The 23,635-nt window shown below is 34.7% G+C and overlaps 1 protein-coding gene across 1 annotated transcript in view; it reads left to right on the top strand.

The window, feature by feature from the left end:
* EPB41L4B (erythrocyte membrane protein band 4.1 like 4B) overlaps nucleotides 1-23,635 on the top strand; it is a 221,204-nt gene that overhangs the window by 172,756 nt on the left and 24,813 nt on the right. Inside the window, exons 18-22 of the mRNA XM_074281837.1 lie at nucleotides 6,555-6,680; nucleotides 16,008-16,075; nucleotides 18,514-18,624; nucleotides 21,985-22,132; nucleotides 23,510-23,587. Of these exons, the coding sequence (XP_074137938.1) occupies nucleotides 6,555-6,680; nucleotides 16,008-16,075; nucleotides 18,514-18,624; nucleotides 21,985-22,132; nucleotides 23,510-23,587 (531 nt within the window). The remainder of the gene's footprint in view (nucleotides 1-6,554; nucleotides 6,681-16,007; nucleotides 16,076-18,513; nucleotides 18,625-21,984; nucleotides 22,133-23,509; nucleotides 23,588-23,635) is intronic.

Genomic DNA, 23,635 nt, shown 5'->3' with positions numbered 1-23,635 from the left:
CTCGAGTTGGAAGTAGGTATTATGTTTCAATGGATCTGTCCTCTGAATCATGGTTGATCATTGCATTAACCAGCATTTTAAAATCTTTCAGATTTGTTTACTTTTACAGTGTTCTTGTTATAAATTGTTCTCCTGGTTCTGTTCACTTTAGGGTTCTGTTCACTTTTTATGCCTAGTTCATACAAATCTTCCTAGGCTTCTCTAAAACCATCCCTTTGGCTTTTCTTGAAGAATAGTCACATCCATGTGCCATAAATTGTTAAGATTAGACCTTAACCAAGGTTGTTCCAAGGAAATGAGCAGTTAAGCAACTCTCTGAAATTGTCTCTTACACTCCCACAGCTCTCAGACCCAAGGAGAAATCCGTCATTCCATTTAATTTTGGTGAAAGAGGGGTCAATCAGGGTTAATATATCCAAACACTAATTTTGTACCTGCTTTCATCTCCCAATACAGAAGGGAAAGGTTTATCTAAGTGAAGGGCCACTTTAGGACTTCTATGAATTGAGCCATTCTCCCTGAGATTTACCTGATCACCTGAGACCTCTCATGATAGCCATAACTGGCAAGAGGAAATTCCCATCTTAGATCTTAGATCACCCACTTAAGTGAAAGTCACAGAGGCCCCATTCCCTATATTCCTCAGGATTCTTCACTTCCTTTGGCACCAACCCCACAATTCTCTACAAACAAATTATCCATTTTGATTCATTTCATTCTCCAAAACCTCATTTCTCCTTGAACCTGGGAGTGTCATCGGAAGGCATATCCATTCTCATAATAGTTTTTACTCAGGAAAACCATAAACTACAAGTTCAGTGGCTCTCAGAGTACAGATAACTCAAAAATATTTTTGAGATAAAAAAGATTGAGATGAACTACTATCACTTCAACCACCTCCTGGATATATAGTAAAGATTGATTTCTCAGCTATGAACACATCTTGATTAAAAACAACAACAACAAAAATGGAAATGGAACTTCATTTATTCCTCAATTTTACCCATAAACAATAAAGTTTTGTGCTTCCAGGCAACTACCATACTCTCAACCACCTCTAGCTTTCATCCTAGAGCTCTAGAAACAGTCTTTAAGCAGAGTTCTTGATCTTTTTGTGAAACATGGACTTCTTTGGCAATATTGCCAAATGCACAAAATAAGATACATCAAATTTTGAAAGAAATCAATTATATTGAGCTTATCAAACTCTTAAAAAAAACTTCACAGGCCCCAAGCTAAGACCCCCTGATGGGTACACAACCTGGTCAGGCTGTAAATCATAAACTCTAATCTACACTTGATTCCAAACAGACATGAAGACTTGCCCAGGATCACACAGCTAGTAAGTATCTGAGACTAGATTTCAACTCAGGTCTTCCTGACTCTCATCTCTAAAATGAGAAAGCTGAACCAGATGATCCCTAATGTACCTTCATATTCCAAATCTCGTGACCTCCCTCTAACTTTGCTTTTGAGTCTCTATGCCTCACGTTTAAAACACTTGATTTGGCCATTCCTTAGGTAACAACCCAAACATTCATGAATAGTTACCCCTCCCTGGTCAGTTATACATTCACATTCTCTGTTACCTGTTCAATCTCTCAATTCACTCTAATTACCAACCTTTCTGGTTGGGTGAAACAGGTTTACATGTTAATAGTTGCCTAAGTGAATCTTACGGTTAATAATTACTTTATACAGCAAGGCTTGGGTTGTGTTGACAATCAGTGATCTCTGCTTTAGTCAGGCTGTCCCTCATTAATCATTCCTACACAGCTGCTGGTCTTTTTAAATATAATGACTGCCTGAAGAATGGAAAGAAGAAAACATTCTATTTCAGAACTGGATTCTTTTTCTTTCTTCTGTGGGGAAGGAGCAAGATAGTACAAGGAAACCAGGAAGGCTCTGTCAACCCAGAGAGCCCAAGAACCAATTTCTGCAGTTGAATGTAGACTTCTTGTCTGTGGAAATGGACACATGAGAGTGATAAATGACACTTTTATTCAAGCCTACCTTGACACAGTGGATAGAGTGCCAGGCTTGAAGTCAGGAAGGCTCACATTCATGAGTTCAAATCTGGCCTCAGATACTTAGTAGTTGTGTGACCTTGACCAAGTCACTTAGCCCTGTTTGTCTTAATTTACTCCTCTGTAAAATGGGCAGGAGAAGGAAATGCCAGACCTTTCCAATATATTTGCCAAGAAAACCCCAAATAAAGTCATGGACATATGACTCAAAGGATTAAGCATCAGCCCTAATTGAAATGAGACAGTCTTCACAGTTGAAAACATTCTATGAAAAAAATATTTTCTTTCTATATGGTTTTCTGATGAGAGGTAGAATATCATAGCAGAAAGAGAATTAACATTGAAACTGGGATAGCTGTGATAACTTCCTGGCTGTGTGATCCTAGATAAATCATTTAATCATCCTGTATGCCCAGTAACAGTTCAAGAATATAAGAGCAGGTACTGCTCTGTAATGAAAGAGAGAGTTTCTCTGTCAGGAATTTCCTATTTCAGTGAAATTCCAAGGGAAAATGAAAATACAAAAGCCTTTCTAGCAAAGATATAGTCTAATTGAAGAATAAAATTTAAATTATTCTCCAAAATCTCTGAATCTGGCAGAAATTAAAAAGTTCACTCAAGCAGCATTTATAAAGTGTCTTTCATGCTAGGTGGTAGGCACTGTGGATACAAAGAAAAACTTAAATAGTCCTTTCCCTCAAAGAGTATCCACTTTATAAGGCTGACAACATTTCAAATCCAGTCTCAGACACTTAATTCTAATTAGCTGTGTGACTCTGGGTAAGTCACTTTTACCCTAATTGCCTCACCAAAAAAATTATTGATAATAGTAATAATAGCTAATAGCACTTGCTATATGACTGAGTGATTGACAAATATTTCTTTTATCCTCACAACAATCTTAAAGGCTAGATGATATTATCCCCACTTTACAAATAAGAATACAGAATAAGGCAAAAAGAAAGTAAAAGCTGGTGTAAATGTTCAAAGTAAGATTTGAAGTCATATCTTCCTGATTCCAGGCCTGCCATTCTATCCATTATCTGCCTCTTAAGCACTCATTATATGCCAAACACTATGTCTTAACACAAAAAAGGTAAGAGCTGGGAAGGTTACATTGGAGGAAAAGATACATGTAGAAGGATTTAGCAGGCTCTAAGGTTACCAGAAAGGCCTGAAAATCCTGAATTCAGTGGAAAGGGAAGATAACAAGACCCAAGTGTCCTTAGGGTGCGTCAACAGGTTACTATCCATCAGATGTTGTAGCAAGGATGATGATAAGACTTGTAAAGTTGCACAGCTGAAGATAACACTGGTGTTCCTCAGTCTTAATGAAAGGGTTTTAGCTGGTCATTCTCAGCTCCTCCAAGAGATAACTGGGAATTATATCTATTCTGTAGGTGGAGAAAGCAAGGCAGCTAAAGAAACCCAGTCCACAACTAAGAAGCAGGGAGTGGGTCTGAGAGAAATGGCTTTCTTCTCACAGAAATGGGTTTGACGAAGAAAGTCATTGTTCAATCAGGAATGGGGATGAACTTAGCAGGAAGGTTGGAGGCTAAGGATACCCCATGGGTGAGTTAGGGTCGTGATTCTTTCCATCCTGATTCCCCAGCGGAAAATGGCCAGCTAGGTCAAGGGAGAGGGCTGAAGAAAAGAGTAGCCATTCTTTTCTTCCCATTATGCCATTTCTTGTAGTAAGTGGAAGAAGGCACTGGGGCTGACCTTTGAAAAAGACTAGGAATGCTAAGAGGCAGAGGTGAAATGGGAACCCTTTCCAGCCCCAGCCCCTCTCCACAGTCTGAATGTTGTAGCTGAAGACTGAGAAGCACAATGGCACCACTCCAGCCAAAGGAGAAAGAATGCTAGAGCCATCACTGGGCATTTCTAGAGAATGACTACAGCGCATATTTTGGGAGTGACATAAGTGAACTATTTAATTTTTTCTTTGTGTCCGCAGTGCCCAGCACCTAGAAGGCGTTTATAAATACTGGTTGAATGGACTTTCTAATTTCTGTTAGATTTAGAGATTTTTTTTTTGAGGAGAGTAATTTAGTTTATTCCTCAATTAGACTATATCCTTGCTAGTCCATTAACCTACTATCAACATCTTCAGAATAAGGAAGATGATTATCCTACCCATATCTGAAGTCCTGGATGCAGCACTGGGCACTACATTTTGGGAAAGAGAGTTGATATTGTAGAGCATGTTCAGAATCAAGCCCCTCTGAGTACTGGCCATGACTCCCACTTTGTTGAGAAAACCAAAACCATTTATGCTTACCATTATGACCTCTAGTCAATGTCTCAAAATCCTTCTACATCTTTATGTACCCTTTCAATTTGTACTGAATGTTCTTTGCCAATTCTCTAGCTGTTCCTTCAATCCTACCCCCTCCTGTCTCGTGTAGGAGTCTGAACAACAGGTGATTTTTTTTCTTTCTCTTTGTTTCTGTTTTTGTTTTCTCTGTTTCTGTGTCTGTTTCTGTTTCTTTCTCTATGTGTTTCTTGTCTGTCTCTTTCTCTCTCTGTCTTTGTGTGTGTGTGTGTGCTTGTCTCCCTATCTCTCTCTCTTTGTGTCTCTGTGTCTCTGTCTCTGTTTCTGTCTCTATGCATGTGATATCTGTCTCTATCTCTGTCTTTCTCTCTGTGTCTCTCTTTGTGTGTGTGTGTCTTTGTATTTATCTTTTGTCTCTGTCTTTCTTTGTGTATTTCTGTGTATCTGTCTCTGCCTCTGTCTCTGTGCATGTGGTTCTGTATACCTTGCTGTGTGTGCTTTCTCTGCATCTCTTTCTGCCTTTGTCTCTGTCTTTGTATTTGTCAGTGTATCTCTATCTCTGTCTCTCTTTCTGTGTGTGTGTCTTTGTGTCTATCTCTCTACCTCTTTCTTTCTCTGTCTCTTTTTGTGTGTCGCTGTCTCTATCTCTGTCTCTATGCATGTGCTTCTTTGTGCCTCTGTGTGTCTTTCTCTGTGTGTCTCTGTCTTTATCTCTGTATTTGTATTTGTGTGTATATCTCTATCTCAGTCTCTCTGTCTCTTTCTCTCTGTGTGTACCTATATGTCTGTCTTTCTCTTTTTCCCTCTCTGTTTCTCTTTCTCTTTCTGTGTGTTACTCTCTCTCTTTTTGTTTCTATCTCCCTTTCTGACTCTGCATGTGTCTCTCTCTTTCTTTCTCTGTCTCTCTCTGTATGCCTCTCTCTGCCTCTGTTTGTGTGTCTTTCTCTTATGTCTCTTTGTCCTTATCTCTGTATATGTTTGTGTATCTCTGTGTATCTGTGTATCTCTCTGTCTCTTTCTCTGTGTCTGTCTCTCTATCTCTTTCTCTCTGTCTCTGTCTTTCTCTGTGTCTGTGTGTATCTCTATCTTTCTGTCTCTGTCTCTCTCTGTCTCTGTCTCTGTCTCTCTCTCTCTCTCTCTCTCTCTCTCTCTCTCTCTCTATCTATCTATCTATCTATCTATGCCTCTTTGTCTCTGTCTCTGTGTGGGGGTATCTTTCTCTCTCTCTTTTTCTGTCTTTGTCTCTCTGTGTGTGTCTGCCTTCATATCTCTCATTTTCTTCCTCTCTCCCTTTTTCAGTGTTCCTTATCTATGGACTTCTCCTTGTTGCCTGAAAATTAGCTGCCCAGGTAACTCCCATCTTTAAAGAAAAAAAAAAAGGAACCTTTATCTGACCCTGTCATCTCACAAAGCTCTTAACCTATATCTCTCTTTAATTCCACAGTCAGACTCCTACCTAGAAAGGTCCCATTAATTTTTTAACTAAGATCTAAATTCAAATCCCAATCCAAACACTAGCTTTGTAACCCTGAGCCAGTCATTTAATCTCTCTAGCTGTAATTTCCTTATCTAGAAAAGTGAGGGGGCTGCATTGATGACCTCTGAGGTCCTTTTCCAGCCTTAACTCTGTGATCTCATGATCCCTGCCAGTTTGTCTTCCAACCTTATTGCTCTACTTAAAAAACTCTCTAAAATTATTAATGTAACTACTAAAATCAAAAGATTTTTTCACTCTGCATTCTAATTTCTCTGAATTTTTTGACAGCATCTACCATCCATCTTTCTGGATACTCTCTCCTTTGGTTTCCAGGTCACTACTATCCCCTGGTTCTCCCCTGAACCTGGGATTGCTCCTTAATCTCTTTGTGTCCAAGGCAATGCTGAGGAAAAAATGGCAGACATATTAGGGAAGGGAATGTCTATAGTCTCATGAAATACTAAAACTGGAACAACTGCTGAATAGCTATGAGTTATTATCACCATTATAAATTATCTTTATATATCACTACATATAGTTATATATTATGTATAGTATAATGTATATGACACATATAAATAAGTAATATATTACTTTATAATATACTGTTATTATATAAATGCAAGCTATCTTTGGTTGTGCTTGTGTTTTCTTGTATTTTACAATTAAGCATTATAGTTGCCTATTACTAAAAACTTTATAAAGTCATTCTATATGTTTCCTTTCTTTCTCCTCTCTCCCCTCATAATCCTGCCTGCATTTTTGATACTCACAGGTAGAAGAAAAGAAAGTTCCTGAAAAAACTCTTCAGTTCCCACTTCTGCCTTTACCTGTTCCTGATCAACTAAAATGCAACATTCTAAAAGCCCAGATAGAAACAGCTTCCAAAGCCAGTGCCCAGGTCTGTGACTATTGTAAAGTCATTTCTGTTCTCTTATGTACATTTAGAAGGTTTGAATTATTGAGAAACTCATTTTTAAAGCCTATGATTTCTCTAAGATTTTACTCAGAAAATCATTCATTTGACAAATATTTGCTAAACACCTAAAATGAAAATAAACACATTATGCTAAGCAGTGGAGTAGATATAGAGGTAAACATTGTGTCCCTCTCCTTAACAAAGCTGGACATATATATGGGAAAAGACAGGAATAAAGTGTAATAGAATATAATACTTGTATAAGAGAAGAAAATGCTATAAGATCAAAGATCAAAATTCACTTCTACCTATAGGGATCCCCAGAGACTTCAGTACTCTTGAAGGGCTTAAAGGATAGGAAGGATTTTTTAAAAGTGGATATGAGGGAAAGAACAAGGATAAAGAATTCCAGGAATAGGGTCAAGTTTCATGGCAGCTCATAATAGATGAAAGAGAGTATTGAAATAAAGCTGGCAAAGTATGTTAAGCAGTAAATTGTGTAGGGCCTTGGATACCACACTAAGTAGTTTGAATTTTATTTAGCGGGCAGTGGGGAAAATATTTAATGATCATATTTTCCTGATGTACCTTAAGGCTATATCTAAACTACACAAGTGCATTGTAGATTCAACAATAAGCCATTTAGTAATGTAACATAATTAATCATCTTTAAATAGAAGTCAGAAAATTCACACAAGCCAAATAAAATCATTTCCCTTCAGGAACATGCAATAAAAGAAAATGATAAGGCCATTATTCTGAATTCTTGAATATCCTTTTACCCTAATATTTCTCGAAAACTTGAAGGATAATTATTGCATGTATAAAAGTTAATTGAGAAAGTACTACATCTTAACTTCATGCAGTATAGACAGAACTTAAATGTCTTTTCTTACAACAAAAGTGATATATGTTTTAAAGAGTGTGAAAATTGCATTCTAAAAGTAACTGGTTTGAGACACTATAGGGAGATGCTATGCTATGTTCATTGGGCTCTAACCTTTTCGACTACAAAAGAATATAAGCAATAGTAGGACAATTGACAATAATGATAACTTTTGCTGTTATTTTTTGCTTCCTGGGGAGTTTCTTCCCTGAAGAAGACCTAAATAAGCTGAGAACAATACTGCCCCCAAATGAAGGATCTCTACTGGAAAGGCACTAAAAGTTTCCTTAATATTTGGGTTACTCATCAAATATCCATTGTTTTAGATATGACTATTACTTTTTTCTATCATTTTGTTTCCAGTTTTCCATGAGCCCATTTTGAAGTTTTCTTGGCAAAACAAACTAAGAAACAAACCAAAAAACACTGGAGTAGTTTACTAAATACTTCTTCAGCTGATTTTATAGATGAAGAACAAAGGCAAGCAATGTTAAGACACTTGTTCAGGATCATAAGCTAGTAAATGTCTGAGGCCAGATTTGAACTCACAAATATGAGTTTTCCTGGTTCCAAGCCCAGTGCTCTCTATTCATTGTGCCACCTGTCAGTTCTGGTCATACTTTTCCTGAATGATATATTTTATAACACTTATGGTACAGGCTAGACACCTTGTAAATACTGATAATTCACTGCAGCCCGTTTTCCTTTGTAGTCCTTGACTGCAATTGTGATATGCTTTTGAGATCGTAAGTTTTCTTCATTTAACAGCAGTATAAGAAAGTTGCTAAAACCTGTTCCTGATATATTGCTACAATACTAATGGGAAATTCAGAATTTAGAATCTTTTAGACACTTCAAAGCTCACAGCATCTTTCTCTGACCAAAAGTTTGTGGGAGGTAAGAAAACTGAAGTAGTCTCCCTTCCTCCCCCACAAGAAATTCCTTCTCAGGGGCTTGGCTGGCATTGCTGTGATCACTAAATCGTCAATTGCCAACTAACATACTAGTTTTTTTATATGCCCCCATAAGGCATGATCAAGTCTCCTTAACTAAAATGAGGGTATTTCCTATACCAGTCTCCTATATATATTCAATGGCTTTCAAGGACTTTTTAAACCTAAATTTCATATAAAATAAAATATAAATATATAATATATAAATATATAAAATAAAATATATCATTTTAGTCAAGGACTTTTCTTATCTAAATTTCATACAAAATAAAAGTTACAAAATATATCATACTTTTTGACTAATTGATTGAGTCAATAGAAGAATCCCAGGTTAAGGTATCAGAATGTTAGTTATTTTCAGTAGAGTAGGATGAATGGGTGATTGACTTAGTGGATCCTTAAACTTAAATTAAAATTTCAAAACAATGGCAAGTGAATTGTTGTTCAATAAAATTACTGGGAAAATAAATTAGCTATGTGGCCAAAAATGGTTTGGGGCCAAATCTCACACCATAAAATACAATAAATTCCATTTACACTTTAGGTGAATGGATCTGATATGATCTATGATCTAAATATGTTTAAAACATTTAAAATAGAAGAAAAGAAGAATCATGTATTATTAGAGTTGGGGAAAGTATAATTTAATTTACTGAAAAAAGCATAGGAAGCAAAACAAATTAAAGGTATAAAAATGTTCTTTGCACAATAAAAGGCAATTCATCCATCCAGAAAAAAAAGTAAAGTAGCAGATAAGGAAAAGCTTTGGGATGAAAATATTTGATAAAAATCAAAACTCTGAAATCTAAAGGAAATTGGCTCATTTATAAGAGCAAAGTCCATTTTTCAAAGGACAAATCATAAAAGGATTTGTATATAGAATTTTATACTCAAAAGAAGAAATATATAGTGTCAACACTATCTGAAAATTGTTCAGACTTCATAATACTCAACACAACATAAATTAGATGCTTTTGAGGAGTCCATTAAGTTGGCAAAGAAAAATTTTAAAGCGTAAAATTCAATTTTGCCCCAATTGTGGAGAAATAGACATACTATTATGTTGCTTCTAGAGCAATGAATTGGTGCAATCTTTTTGGAAAACATATAATCAGACTCAGAGAAACTCAAAGTACATCTCATCCAAAGCAAGTACAATCTCTGTTACATAACCAATAAATGGTTAGTTATACAGCCTTTATTTGGAAACCAAGAATTACAAAACAGATCATATCCCCTTCTAAGACCAGGTACTTATATGTATCAAAAGCAGAAAATTACTCATTTGTACCAACAGATACTTTATTTATAATGGCAAAAACTAGAAGCAACTTGCGTCCAATGGTTGGAGGAAAGGCTAAACAAATGATGATTTAACCATGCAAAGGAATATTATTGTTTCATGAGACATCACATGAGAGACAATATAGTATAGAAGATAGATATCTTGGAGCTAGAAGGACCTAGATTTAGGTCCTGATCCTGACATATGTATTAGTTAAATAAGCCTAGCTAAATCCTTAACTTCTAGGGGTTGCAAATAACTTTCAAGGCTTTAAATTAAATCTTTTTATTATTGAAAATAACTAAGTCGTTCAAAATTCTTCACTGTATGATCTTGGCTGTTACTGTGTACAACATTCTCCTGGTTCTGTTCACTTCATTTTGCGTCAGTTCATGTACTTCCAAGTTTTGTTTTGTTTTTGTTTTTCAAAATCAGCCTGCTCGTCATTTCTTATAAAATTTTAAATTGCAGAAGAGATGTAGGTCTTCTTTGATACATGGAGTTTTGTCACTGGATATATGCTATGCTAATTAAATCATGGATTTGAACTTAAAAAATAAAAGAAAGCAAAATCAGAATATACACAATGACGACTATGTAAAATAATAACACTTACAAAATAAATCATAAAGGTATATAGAAACAGATTACATTTATTTGTTCAAATTAAAATACATATTATTGTTGTTTTAAATTAAAATTACATTAAATTAAAATACATAAATTATATATTGTCACAGCAAATAAACTGAGTCATTTAGAGTTGTATTTGTTGATGCTATCTTTTAGAAACAATATTGGTCAGGTATTTTGGACAACTATTTTGAGGATGGTTACCTAATAAAGTTATCAACTAAGTGTCCTCATTTTGACATAAGAAGTCTAGAACTTGCATATCTCCTGAAAAACACTTCCAGAAAACTATAGAAATTACCTCCTCCTAAAGGGTAGTCATTAAAGAGTACAGTAGATGTAAAACAAAAAGGGGAAAAAATAAAAAAATATTTTTTTGATGCTAGAACATAGTAGCTAATACCGTATTACTTCAGGCTTTCAAGATGAGATAAAAGGACTGCAAATCAGAAAGATTCAAACAATAGTAGCTTGGTTTTGTCTAGTCATATAAAAATTTTTTAAACTACTATCTTCTGATGTTGTATATGCTAACATTTGCACAAAAGCTTTTTTGTCTTCGCTAAGAACTGATAACTTTTTAAAATATAGAAACCTACTAAATTTCAGCTCAGCCTTCTGCCTTAATTCAAATTATCCATAGAATTTGAGAACTCCCTATATTTTGCTTTTATAATACCCAGAAGAAGAAAAAAAGAGTCCATAAAGATACATAGAAACAAGCAGAACATTTTAGTTACTTTGTTAAAAAATTAATGTACAGATCTATACTTAATATTAAAAAATTGTAAATAATTCAGTATACAACTAGATTACACAGTGGGTAGGATACTGGACTTGGAATCAGGAAGATTCATCTTTATGAGTTCAAATTTGATCTCACACTGTTAGTATGATCCTAGGCAAGTCACTCACCTTGTTTGCCTCAGTTTCCTCATCTACAAAATGAACTGGAGAAGGAAATGGAAAACCACTTCAGTAGCTTTGCCAAGAATCCCCTCCCAATGGAGTCATAAAGAATCTAAAATGATTCAAATAACAACAAAATAATTCAGAATTTATATTGTACAATATTTTTATGTTTGTTCAAATTGCTTTTGTTGATAGTAAGTTCAGAATTTAAAAGTTAACAAAAAAGCAAAAATTAGCCATGTTTAATACATTCTCAAGAACTTAGCAGCATTTCCCACATGATCAGTAGTCAATAAATGCTTGTTGAATTGAATTGAGTTTAATTCAATGGAAAAATAAAAGATACAAACAGTCCCCTGGGACTCCAAAGCTCTTTATATAATCAGATGTGTTCCGAGTCTGTGGCTGGTACATACTAAGTAATACATAAATGTTGTTATTGTTGTTGTTGATAAGCACTCTTCTATAAAACAAGGCAATTGCCTCCTATCATTACAACTCATTTTCAAGAAATATTTTATACCTTCCCACTACTAGAAGAAAGGAACTTTATACATACTGGTAAATCTCACTACAGATGACACCTAGAATGCAATAAGCAAGTTTTTAAAGATGACTTTCTACTGTAAACCATGTTTTCACAGTTGACTATCAGATGTAGAGAATATAATAGCTTCTTATCTTTATTGTTTACAAAAATCAAAGAAACAAAACAAGAAACCTTATTTGGTTTGAGAGAACAATATGCAGTCTTAAAGTTTATATTCCAACAGAATTCCAATTTTGTATTTATAAAGAAAATTTAAGGTGACTAGATGGCCATGTAGTTCCCAGTGAGTGCTGTGGCTTGTGCCTGATTACTGTGATAGTAGTCACTATTAACAATCAGGTGCCATCAATCAGATACTCACCCTACCTGCCATGCACATTTTGTTTTTTTCTTTTTTATTTATTTGTTTTTTTTTTGACTGAGGCAATTGGGGTTAAGTGACTGGCCCAGGGTCACACAGCTAGGAAGCATTAAGTGTCATAGAAGCTTCTATACCATTTTAGTTACAGCCATGTTTACTTCCCCTATTTTCCATTAACTCTCTGCCTGCCATTTTAGGGCATAGTCTCACACCACTCTTTTTTTTATAGAGTAGTTACCACTGGACCCATCCTTTCAGACATGGCATTTATATCCAAGAAAGATGCTTATTTTCTGACTATGATCTAGGAGATAATACACTGAAATATTAGAACTAACCAATCAATATGTGGGCCTTTCCTTTTTATGACCTTTAATTCCCAAAGGTCATCATGGTTGGGGAGATCCCTGGATTTGAATCTTGCCTCAGACTCTTATTGATAGATTGTGGGCAGGTCATGCAAAATCTCTGGACCTCCTTTCCTCCTTCATAAGGGAAATGAGAAGATTGGATTCAATAGCCTTTGGGATTTCTTCCCACTCAGAATTTATCACCTTATGTTTTTCTACAATTTCCATTCCACTTCTTAAAAGACCTTATTCCTCAAGAGTGGAAATCCCTGCCTCATTCTCAAATCAACCTTCATTCCAATGTGGAGAAAAAGCATCTTCTCATATCCTTTCATTGAGGCAAGCTTATTTGTTGCAACATTCATTTTCAATTCTTTTGCGGTTGTTTATTTGTTTGATTGTTTTCATTTGGGAGGGAAATAACTCTTACACCATCTCTGCCCCCTTTGAGGAAACATGATATAGTGTATAGGGTACTGGCTTAGCACCAGGAAGATTTTGATTTAAATCCTACTTCAAATACTTACTAGCTGTATGAGTCTAGGCAAATCATTTAATCTTTGTGCCTAATATGTAAAATGAAGGAGTTGGACTCAGTCTCCAAGTTTCCAGATTTAAATCTATGATTCTATGATCTTTGTATGCTGAGGAAACTTTGCTTTGAATCATCCCCCCCCAAAAAAAAAAAAAAAATCACTATTGCACAACATTATAAGGATTCCAAAACACAGCTTTGATTGCATTATCTGCTTACTTCTTATCTTGCTTTAAGGATAGATGATTAGAGATTGCAGCTACCTGGGGGAGGGCAGGACCAGAGCACTGAGCAGTGCTAAAATGGAAAGTCTAGGGAGGTCATAAAATAGAGAATGTAGCCTTGAGGAGTTATTAAAGGTTATTAATTTTTAAATGAATTCTACCTTCAGACCTTTATCGTCTTGATATAATCAACCTGAATTTTACCCCAGATACTTTAAGCATTATTACTTTCTTACTTTATTGCTGATTGCTCTCTCCACAAATATAGTTAAGTACCTACTGTGTGCTATACACTATACTTAGACTGATGCAAGGCCTAATATAATATCAAAGATAAAGACAAAAACTTTAAATGATCCCATTTGCTTTACTTTACTATGAAGATTTGCTATAAGGACTTATCTTTATCTTTTCAGTGGTGAGGAGGAAAGTGAGAGGGAGAGAAAAAAAGACTTGTTCATTGCAAAAATTTAAATGATTCCCATATTTATTCTGTACTCCTTTCTCAAAATAACAAAAATTCACATATGTATAGCATTTGAAGTTTTAAAAGGACTTTCCTTGCAAGTAGTAAACCCATAAAAGAGGCAATGATTTTCTCATCCCCATAAGAAAGCACTGAATTTGGAATCAAAGGTCCTGGGTTCAAATACTGACTATGTTTCTTTCTATCTGCTTGACCTCAGCCAAGTCAATCTTTCTTGGTTATAATTTTCTCATCTGTAAAATGACCAAAAAAATTATGACTTAATCCTCTTACATAAGTCATAGATCTCTTGGATAGTAGTCTGATAAAAACCTATGAACTCCTTTTCTTTTCTTTCTTTTTTTTTTTCCCCTGAGGCTAGGGTTAAGTGACTTGCCCAGGGTCACACAGCTAGGAAGGGTTAAGTGTCTGAGACTAGATTTGAACTCAGGTCCTCCTGAATTCAAGGCTGGTGCTCTATCCACTGGGCCACCTAGCTGCCCCTTTTCAAAAAAGAAATTTGAATGCCTAAAATAAAAGATGTATGATTACAAAAAAAAATTTGATTAAGAATGAAATGCAGTTATCAAAATATTATTAAACTCAAGTTCATGGACCTCCAGGTTAAGAATTTCTGGAGATAACCTCTAAAGGCCTTTCCAGTTCTAAGTTAAAATAATTAAAACTGAAAAAGATGACTAGACTGGCCTAGCATCATGCTTTTTCAAAAAACCAAAAACCAAACAAAAAAGCCTTCCTTGAGGGGCAGCTAGGTGGCATAATGGCTAGTGCACTGACTTTGGAGTCAAGGACATGAATTCAAATTCAGCCTCAGACACTTACTAGTTATGTGATCCTGAACAAGTCACTTAGCCCCAATTACCTCAAAAATAAATAAATAAATAAATAAATAAATAAATAAATAAATAAAGATCTACCTTGAAAATCCACTTGAACAGCCAAAGCAAGAATGGATTGAGAGACAATGAGGCAATTGCACTGCAGATGCCAGATAACTAGTTCAGAACAATATTATAGAAAGGATTTCTGTTCAGATTGAACTAGAAGAACTCTCTCTGTAGGACCTGCCTAACTCTTGGGATTCTGTGGTTCTGTAATGGCTGATTAACACCAGCATCAATGGAGGCCCTGACCAGAGAAAGGAGATAAAATACAAAGGATTAATCTGCTGCCCTTTGATAGAATGTTGAGTGTGGAAAGAAACCAGTGATCCAAGTGGGTTTTTTAATCTTCCCTTTGGATTTGGTTTTCTGTGCTAGTGTGAAACAGGCGTTGGCCCAATAGTCACAAGGTCCTGGATTCAACTGCAGGATCTGACATACAGTGGCTGTGTGAGCACAGACAAATCCCTTCTCTTCTCTGGTCCTCACTATTCTGGTCAAATGATTCCCATGTAATATTTCCGTGATAACCTCATATTGGCAAAAATAATCAAACATTTATTAGATTCTAGTCTTTTCCTCTTTCAGGGCTCACAAATGGATGTCAAGAAAAGTTTCTCACAATATTAATTTTATTCCTATAAAGACCAGAGCCCTTACTCACTTTCATTCCATATACCCAATCAATTGCAAAATCCCAACATCTGCAACATCTGCCAGATCAGTCACATGGCTACCACCTAATTCAGTTCATTATCACCTCTTGCCTGCAATCCCCCATTCTTCCTCATCCTCCTCCCTTTCCACAACCTCTCCTACATACAACAGCCAAAGTAATTTTTTTAAAGTACAGTACTGACCATGTCACTCCTCTACTCAATAAACTCCACTGGCTCACTATTATCTCAGGGTTAAATACAGATTCTTCATTTTGGCATTTAGCCATTCATAGACAAGTATCAACTACCTTTTAAGCCTTATTACGCCTTCATATATATTCTACCAAATTAGCTTTCTTAGTGTTCTTTGGACATTAAGCTCCGCTCACAACTCTGCCTTTTCTAGCTCCATATCTGGAAGGTACTCAGCACAGTTCCTGGAACATAATAGGCACTTGATAATTGCTGAACAATTGCTTTTAATTGCTTTTTTCATATATTGTCTTAAAACTTATGGTACATTTATATCAACTTTCTTAGCCATTATAATATTTTTGCATGTAGACAACTAAACTATCTCTTTTCTTTAACAGGTTGTGAAAGAGGAGCCAGATTTTACAAATGTTAATAAGAAATCCACTCTTCAGGACCCTAATGTAAGGTCTGTTGCTTCTTAGTTGAAGGGGCAGGGGGAGAACCCATTAAATGAACCACTTAACCTGCAATATAACCTCAGCATTCTTCTGTAAACAAAATTACATTTCCTTTGAAAAATCAGTGTGTACAGTAACAGCAATATTGTTTTAAGAACAACTTTGAGCAAATAATTCATTTTGACTATTATCAATACCCAAATTAACTACAAAAGACCTGTGAAAATGTTATATGCATTCAGAGAAAGAACTGATAAATACAAGTATTTGTAGAATGATTTTACACATATACATACATATATATAAATATACATTTGTGCCAATGGTATCCATCTCTAGGGTGGGAAGTGGGTGGGAAAAGAAAGAAATTTACATGATAACTTTATTATATATTTATTTTTAAAAGCAAGTTATACATAATAGATTTGCTATTTCATGTGCAATCATCTTTTTAAAATTAAACTTATGAAAATGCTTGTTTTATTCCATAAATTAAAATAAAATAGATAAATATTTTTTAAAAAATAAATAGGGAAAGAAATAAAATTGCAACAATTTTAGTTCAAAGAATGTAGGAAACAACTCTAGCTCAGTGATTTAAGGTACACTGTTGATCATTAGTATTAGCAGTAGTAGCCATGTAACCATAAGGAATATTATTTTAACCTTCAGAAAGCTTAAGATATAAATAAGACCTGGTAAGTGGGGTTAGCCAGGATGATATAGAAATTCCCATAATGCCTAGCTATTGCACAAATTGTTCACTGATTATCTTTTCCCATTCTTTTCTCCTTTTAGATTGAATTTACCTGTGTTTTAATTGTCTTTTAGAGGAATTTAATTCTCAAACTCATAGTTTGAAAATGCAGCTATGGTGAAGGCTTCTATTCTTAGAATTCTATGATAGAAGTCCGAATCATATAAAAGAAATTGGATAATTGCAGTGGGCTTGAAAAATAGATTCAGGTTATGTGATTGGCATTAGCCAATGGCTATGAAGAGGAAAGTTGCAAGGAAATTTCTGATTTGTGGATTTTCAAATAGTTAAAGTTCCTCTGCTTCAGATAAAAACTTGAAATATAGTCAACAATTGATTTCTAGTAATTGATACTTAACTATAGGGAAGAACTGATGGCTTTAGCAGACAATTGCTTTGAAAATTACAGTGTAATATTATGGATTAATTCATAGGGAAATAGATTGTTCTTTGACTGAAAGTAAATATGCACTTGCAAAATGAGAATCAGTAAGTAAATAAACATTTGTGTCTACTACATGCTAAGGTCTGTGCTAAGCCTTGGGGATACAAAGAAAGTCAAAAGATAAGACCCTGATTTCAGACATTCACAATTTATTGAGGGTGACAACATATAAACAATTATGCACAAACAAGCTATATACAAAAAAAATGTTATTATCAACAGAGAGAAGACATTAGAATGAAATAGGGCCAGGAGACTAATGGGAGTGATAATAAAATAAAATAAACAAAATTTTTCAACTGCTTCTGGTTTGAAGGGGAAGGAAAAGGCAAAAAAAAAATTCAAGATTATAAAATGGAATGATTATCAAGATTATAGCATCCTTAACAGAATTAAGAAAAAATTTCCTATTATGGAATTAGAGCAGTTAGATGGCACTGTAGAGAGAGAGCACTAAGTCTGGAATCAGGAAGACTCATACACCTGAATTCAAATTTGTGTGACCTTGGACAAGTCACTTATCTTATTTACCTCAGTTTCCTCATCTGTAAAATGAGCTGGCGAAGGAAATGGCAAACCACTTCTGTATATTTGCTAAGAAAACTTCAAATAGAGTTACAAAAAGTTGGATACAACTGAAAAACAATTGAACAACAATAAAATAATAGACATTTACATCCCTTGGATTTAGGGAGGAAATGGGACTATATTAAAAATGCAGTTTGCTTTTTGAGTGGATGTGGAATGGATACATAACTTTCAGGAAGAACCTTGGACTGTCTTTTCTTCTCCATTTGGAGTTTACATTGTGCATTTAGTTTATTTTGGATATGTTATATAAATGGATATAAGTCAAAGTTTACACTCTTAAAGTTTAAAGTTATATTCCTCTTTGCTGTTAAAAAATAAACTACATCCCAGAATGGTTATTTGGGTGTTGATTAAATAAAAACAAATTTTTACATTCCAAATAAATAAATGTATACAATCAGTAAACAAGGAAAGGAAATAAATTCCATTTGTTAATCAAACATTTATTAAATATGTACTATGTTTAAGTTACTGTGCTAGACACTGGAGATAGATACAAAGACAAAAACCCAATAGTACCTGAATTAACATTTTATAAAGCAAATGAAATTTCTAATCCACAAAGTATATTAGTCTATTCTGGTGTGGCTTAGCTGGGAAAACAATAACTAAAACACAAATAATACCATATGCATTTTTTTTTCTCTCTCCAGAAGCCCTGTTCCTTCTATAAAAGTAGAAACTACTCAACCAACTACAGAAAAGCAAGAGAAGCAAGAAATTAAACCCCCACGAGTGAGAAAATTAACAAGACAATACAGTTTGTGAGTTCTACACTGCAAGTTTTAGGGTATGGGGGAGGTGACAAGGAAGAAGGAAGAAAAGGAGGGAAGAAGATTTTGATTCTTTGGAACTCTTAAAAAAAAAAAAAACCAACTAATGTAATGCTGATTGATTCCTAGTCTGCCACTGACAACCTTAGAGAATTGTCTGAGATTTTGATGCACTAAGAAAGCAACTTTTCCAGTTAATTTTCAGACAGAATTTGAACTAAGGTCTTCCTGCCTCCAAAGCCATGTCTCTATTCACTTTTTCCCCACTGATTCTGAGAAGCACCATTACAATTCAAGAGATTTCATTTTCATGGAAGCTTTGTTGGTCTATCAGAGGGAGGAACTGGACTTATTGATACAGGAAACTCCTGTATGAGGAAATTTGCTTCACCAATGCAAGTTGGCACTTTATCTAAAACTTAGAGTTGTAGCCTAATTTTCAGGCACAGAAATATACAGAATATACAGCCTCCTTCCAAAACATGTGGTGCTATGCATGCTGGGTATTTTTATACCAGCAAAGCCAGACTCCATGGTCTTAGAGAGATGTCTAGGGAATACTGATAGTAACCAATTTGTATCAGAGATAGAACTTAAAACCAACTCTTTCTAGATCAAACGCCAGGTCTCTATCCAATACTCCATACTACCTCTCATTGATATATTATAGTAACAAAAATTAAGGGAACAATATGTGTATGTAATATTTCTCCCTCTTCCCCATCTTCATAAAATTTCAGATGTTGCTATTGGGTAATATTTTCCTCTTCTAAATGGATTAGAGAGGAGAGGGAATTTTCATATTTTGTTTTCAGGTCATATTTTAAAAGATTCATGATTATATCAGAGTGGATCCTCCATTATTACAGATCTCAATCTCTCCATCTTTTCTATACTATCCTTAGCCATGTTTATCTAAAAATAGAGGATGATAAATTAAGTGAGAAAAAATTTGGGGTAATTTATTTTGTTTTCTCTATGTAATTTTTTTTCTGGAGTAACTTCCTGAAGCCATATAAGCTAATCCTTAAGGAAGAGACAGTTTGTTAGCAGAAAGTAACTCCAAGATGTTGGAAAACTTCTTTTGTTCTTATAATTTTCCATGGATATTCATACCGGACCATGTTATTTAATTCTTATCCTTCACTTTCACAATATAAATTGATGCTGCTCTCTACAGTAGTCAGAGCTGGTATATTAGCAATAGTGGTGGGAAATTATGAGCTGTGAGTGCAGAACTAGGTTCTCCAAACTTCCCAAAGTTCCAGAGATACTTCACAGCCAGACAGACAAGGTAAGAAACAAGGATATATGGTCTTCATAGTTTGTAATCCCATGCCTGATCCTTCTACAAATGTTTAAAAAGGAAATTGTATTCTGGTTAAGGTTCCATTTTCCTCAGGATAAATATATGCATTTTCCCAGCATTATCTTCACATAGTTTCCTTAGTAAGTGCTGACTTTGCACATATACATACCTCTGGAAGCTTATATGGCTTATATTTTCTGGTGGGAAAATAAATTGTACTGGAGTAGGTAGAAAGCCACATCACACATTAATCAGATAAAATTTCACAAAATGACAAGCTTTGAATAGGAAGAGAACATCAGGTGGTCAGGATTAATGTGTTGGAAATGCTAGGAGAGCAAAGATAAGTTCCAAGGCTGTAAGAAGTGACAATAGAAGGAATGGGAAGAATTGCATGTCCTGAAGTGATTCAGAATAGATGATATAGAACTTTCAGGCAGATTGTTGAAATCAGGTTTAGACTTCTCCTTAAGAAAGCCTGATTGTAAGGCATTTGAATATTTGTAACTGGGAAGCACTTGGACCAAGTCACATTTTCAAAATGATATGTAAATGCCTAAGTTCAAAGGAAAAGAGGGCAAACTGAGCAAATGGAATGAGTAGCAGATCATAAAATACAGAAGGTTTGGCATGGCATCAGAAAGGATAATACCGTAAAGCAGAAGTTTAACAGGCTAGCAAAACTCTTATGAACTATTTCTTTTCCTTTTATTTAAAAAAAAAAAAAAAAAGTTTTATTGTAGCCTTTTGTTTTTACATCATTGAGATTTCCTCTTAATGCTCCCCTCCCTCCAACTACACCCTCGATCCTGACCCAGTCACTGGTTATACCCTTCCATAAATTATTTCTATATACACACCCTATATCATATCTGACACATAAGTTATGGCAAAATGACAAGGACTATGTCTTCCTTTTACCATAATGAGGTTTTAAAGTGATTAAAATATTTGGTTTCCTGGTAATAGAGACTGCCCTATCACTATCAAGAATATGAAACTTGTTTTTTTCATTTTTCATTTTTAAGAAATATTTATTTAAGTGCCTGAGTAGAAGAAAATTACTATTAATGAATATGGGAGACACAAAAGGATGAAATAAGAATTTCTGGAAAAAAAGGTCTGAAAAAAAGAATTGGCTCTTCTAAAAGAATCAACATGTTGATAATTATTTTTTTTCAAGTCAATCTAAGAAAATTGGTGTGTAGGAAAACTGCTTAGTTAAGAAGTCTTATAATTTTATATAAGGAGTCTCTTCAAAGATCTCCCTATTCCCATAAATTTTTGAAGCGTAGTGGCTCTTGCAGAGCAACATCAGCATTGAAGAGTCAGCATGAACAAACAGAAGATAAAAATGAAGAGAAGGAAGAATCCTTTCCACCTCTCTCAAATGAGGGTAGCTTTTGGTTGTTGTTTTTGTTTTTTTTACCTTAAAGCTTCATGAGTGTTTGATGGACTTCCAAAAAGGGTCCTTACACTTATGAAAGAATCACCATTTTTTGGTCTTAAACTGTTTTTTATTGTCCACATCTGGGTTGAATGTCACAATAAACTTCAGCAAATTATATGTGCTAACAGAGTTGTGTTAGGTTCATTGTTCTAAATCCATAGCCATCCTGGAGGAAAACACACATACCCAAAATACATGTGTGTGTGTGCATGCATATGTAGTCAGGAGTGTCAGTGTATAGCTGAATAAATTTCAGTCTTTGTTCAAGGGATCTAATATATCTTTATTTTTGATAAACATATTTAAAAGAGCAAATTAGCAATTATTAAGGAATTATATGCAGTGGAAAATATCAAACTAAATTTAAGCCAGCATGCAAAGTGGGAAAAAAATGCATTTTATTTTCCCTTTAGGAGATAATTTGTAGCAAATAGCTTTTTAAAAAATAATTTGGAAACAAAATTGTAAGCTGCTTGGTCAATATTAAGGGAACAAAATAACTAGGTCAGTCCCTGTGAAGACATATCCTTCTTGAATTTCCTTCCTTTGGAAACCCCTTTGTTGTAATGAGCAGAGCTTCATGTACTTTCAGTAACCACAGTGATGAAGATGACCTTCCTCCAGCCCTGGCTGCTGCCATGGCAACAACAGCATCAGGACCACCAGGATCTCCAGCATCCCAGAAAATCAGTACACCTCAGAAGTTGGAAGGGCAAACCCAGCTATCTCCCCGTGCAAAGGTGCAGTACAAGAGGGGAAAGAGATGTACAAAGGACTGACTATACTGAACGTACAATACACATAGATAGGAAATAGAAAGCGTTCCATTCTTCCCCTTTTAATTCAACACAATATAGAAAACAGTGTAGCCAAAGCTTATACAAAAAATCAGCACTATACCTAGTATGTAATCTTTCATTATTATTCCATGAATTTTTGTCACTTCCATGATTTGGCTCAACTGTAAGACCTAGTAATTTCTAGTTAAATACAATCTATGGCTTTTTGTTTTCCAGATATAAATCAAATCTTAGAATCATAGAATCTTAAAACTGAAAAGAATTTAGATCATCCCTCACCTCCATTCCAATGGGAATATGGAGACCAAGAGAAATTATCTCCCCTAAAGTCACAAAGCTAGTTTATAATAGAAATGAGACTAGAACCCAGGTCTTGAAAATTAACAATCCTGCATTCTTTAAAATCATGCCCTCGAGAAATTTTAACTTACATTACTGCCTTAAGGTTTACAAAGAGTTTTGCCAATAATATCTCATTTTATCCTAAAAGAGAAAAAACTATGGGAAATAGGTACTATTATGATCCCCATTTTATAGATGAGAAAACTAGGCAGACAGAGGTTTGGTGACTTACCCAATATCACACTAGTATCTGAGGCAATAATTACATTGACTGAAAACACATTTCTTTTTTTTTTTTTAAGGGAAAAGAACCTGTTTATTTTTTTTCTCTTTTTTTTATTAATTTTATAATTATAATTTTTTTTCACAGTATATATGCATGAGTAATTTTTTATAACATTATCCCTTGTATTCATTTTTCCAAATTTTCCCCTCCCTCCCTCTACTCCCTCCCCTAGATGACAGGCAATCCCATACATTTTACATGTATTACAGTATAACCTAGATACAATATATGTGTGTAAATCTAATTTTCTTATTGCACATTAAGTATTGGATTCCGAAGGTGTAAGTAACCTGGGTAGATAGACAGTAGTGCTAACAATTTACATTCACTTCCCAGTATTCCTTCTCTGGGTGTAGCTGTTTCTGTCCATCATTGATCAACTGGAAGTGAATTAGATCTTCTCTATGTTGAAGATATCCACTTCCATCAGAATATGTCCTCATACAGTATTGTTGAAGTGTATAGTGATCTTCTCGTTCTGCTCATTTCACTCAGCATCAATTCATGCAAGTCTGAGCTACATTTCTTGATGTTTGCAAATAGTCTAGACCACATTTGGCTAGTCCTATTTCCCATTACTAATATTATAAAGGGAAAAATGCAGAATATAACTATAGTTTTCTTATTAAATATAGTATATTTAAAATGCTGGGCCATTGTTAATCTGGAAATATTTTCTGCCTTTTTAGAGTCCCTCTGACACAGGAGATGTGTTTACCCTGGGACCAGGTGACCTTTTGATGGATTTCACAGAAGCTACACCAATGGTAAATTTTAGAGTTTGCTTTTCAAAGTAAAATTCTTTTCAAAGAATT

This window comes from Sminthopsis crassicaudata, chromosome 1, assembly GCF_048593235.1.
Source record: "Sminthopsis crassicaudata isolate SCR6 chromosome 1, ASM4859323v1, whole genome shotgun sequence".
NCBI classification, from domain to species: domain Eukaryota; kingdom Metazoa; phylum Chordata; class Mammalia; order Dasyuromorphia; family Dasyuridae; genus Sminthopsis; species Sminthopsis crassicaudata.
Note: the sequence above shows the minus strand (reverse complement) of the source record. Positions and strands in the feature narration are given on the sequence as shown.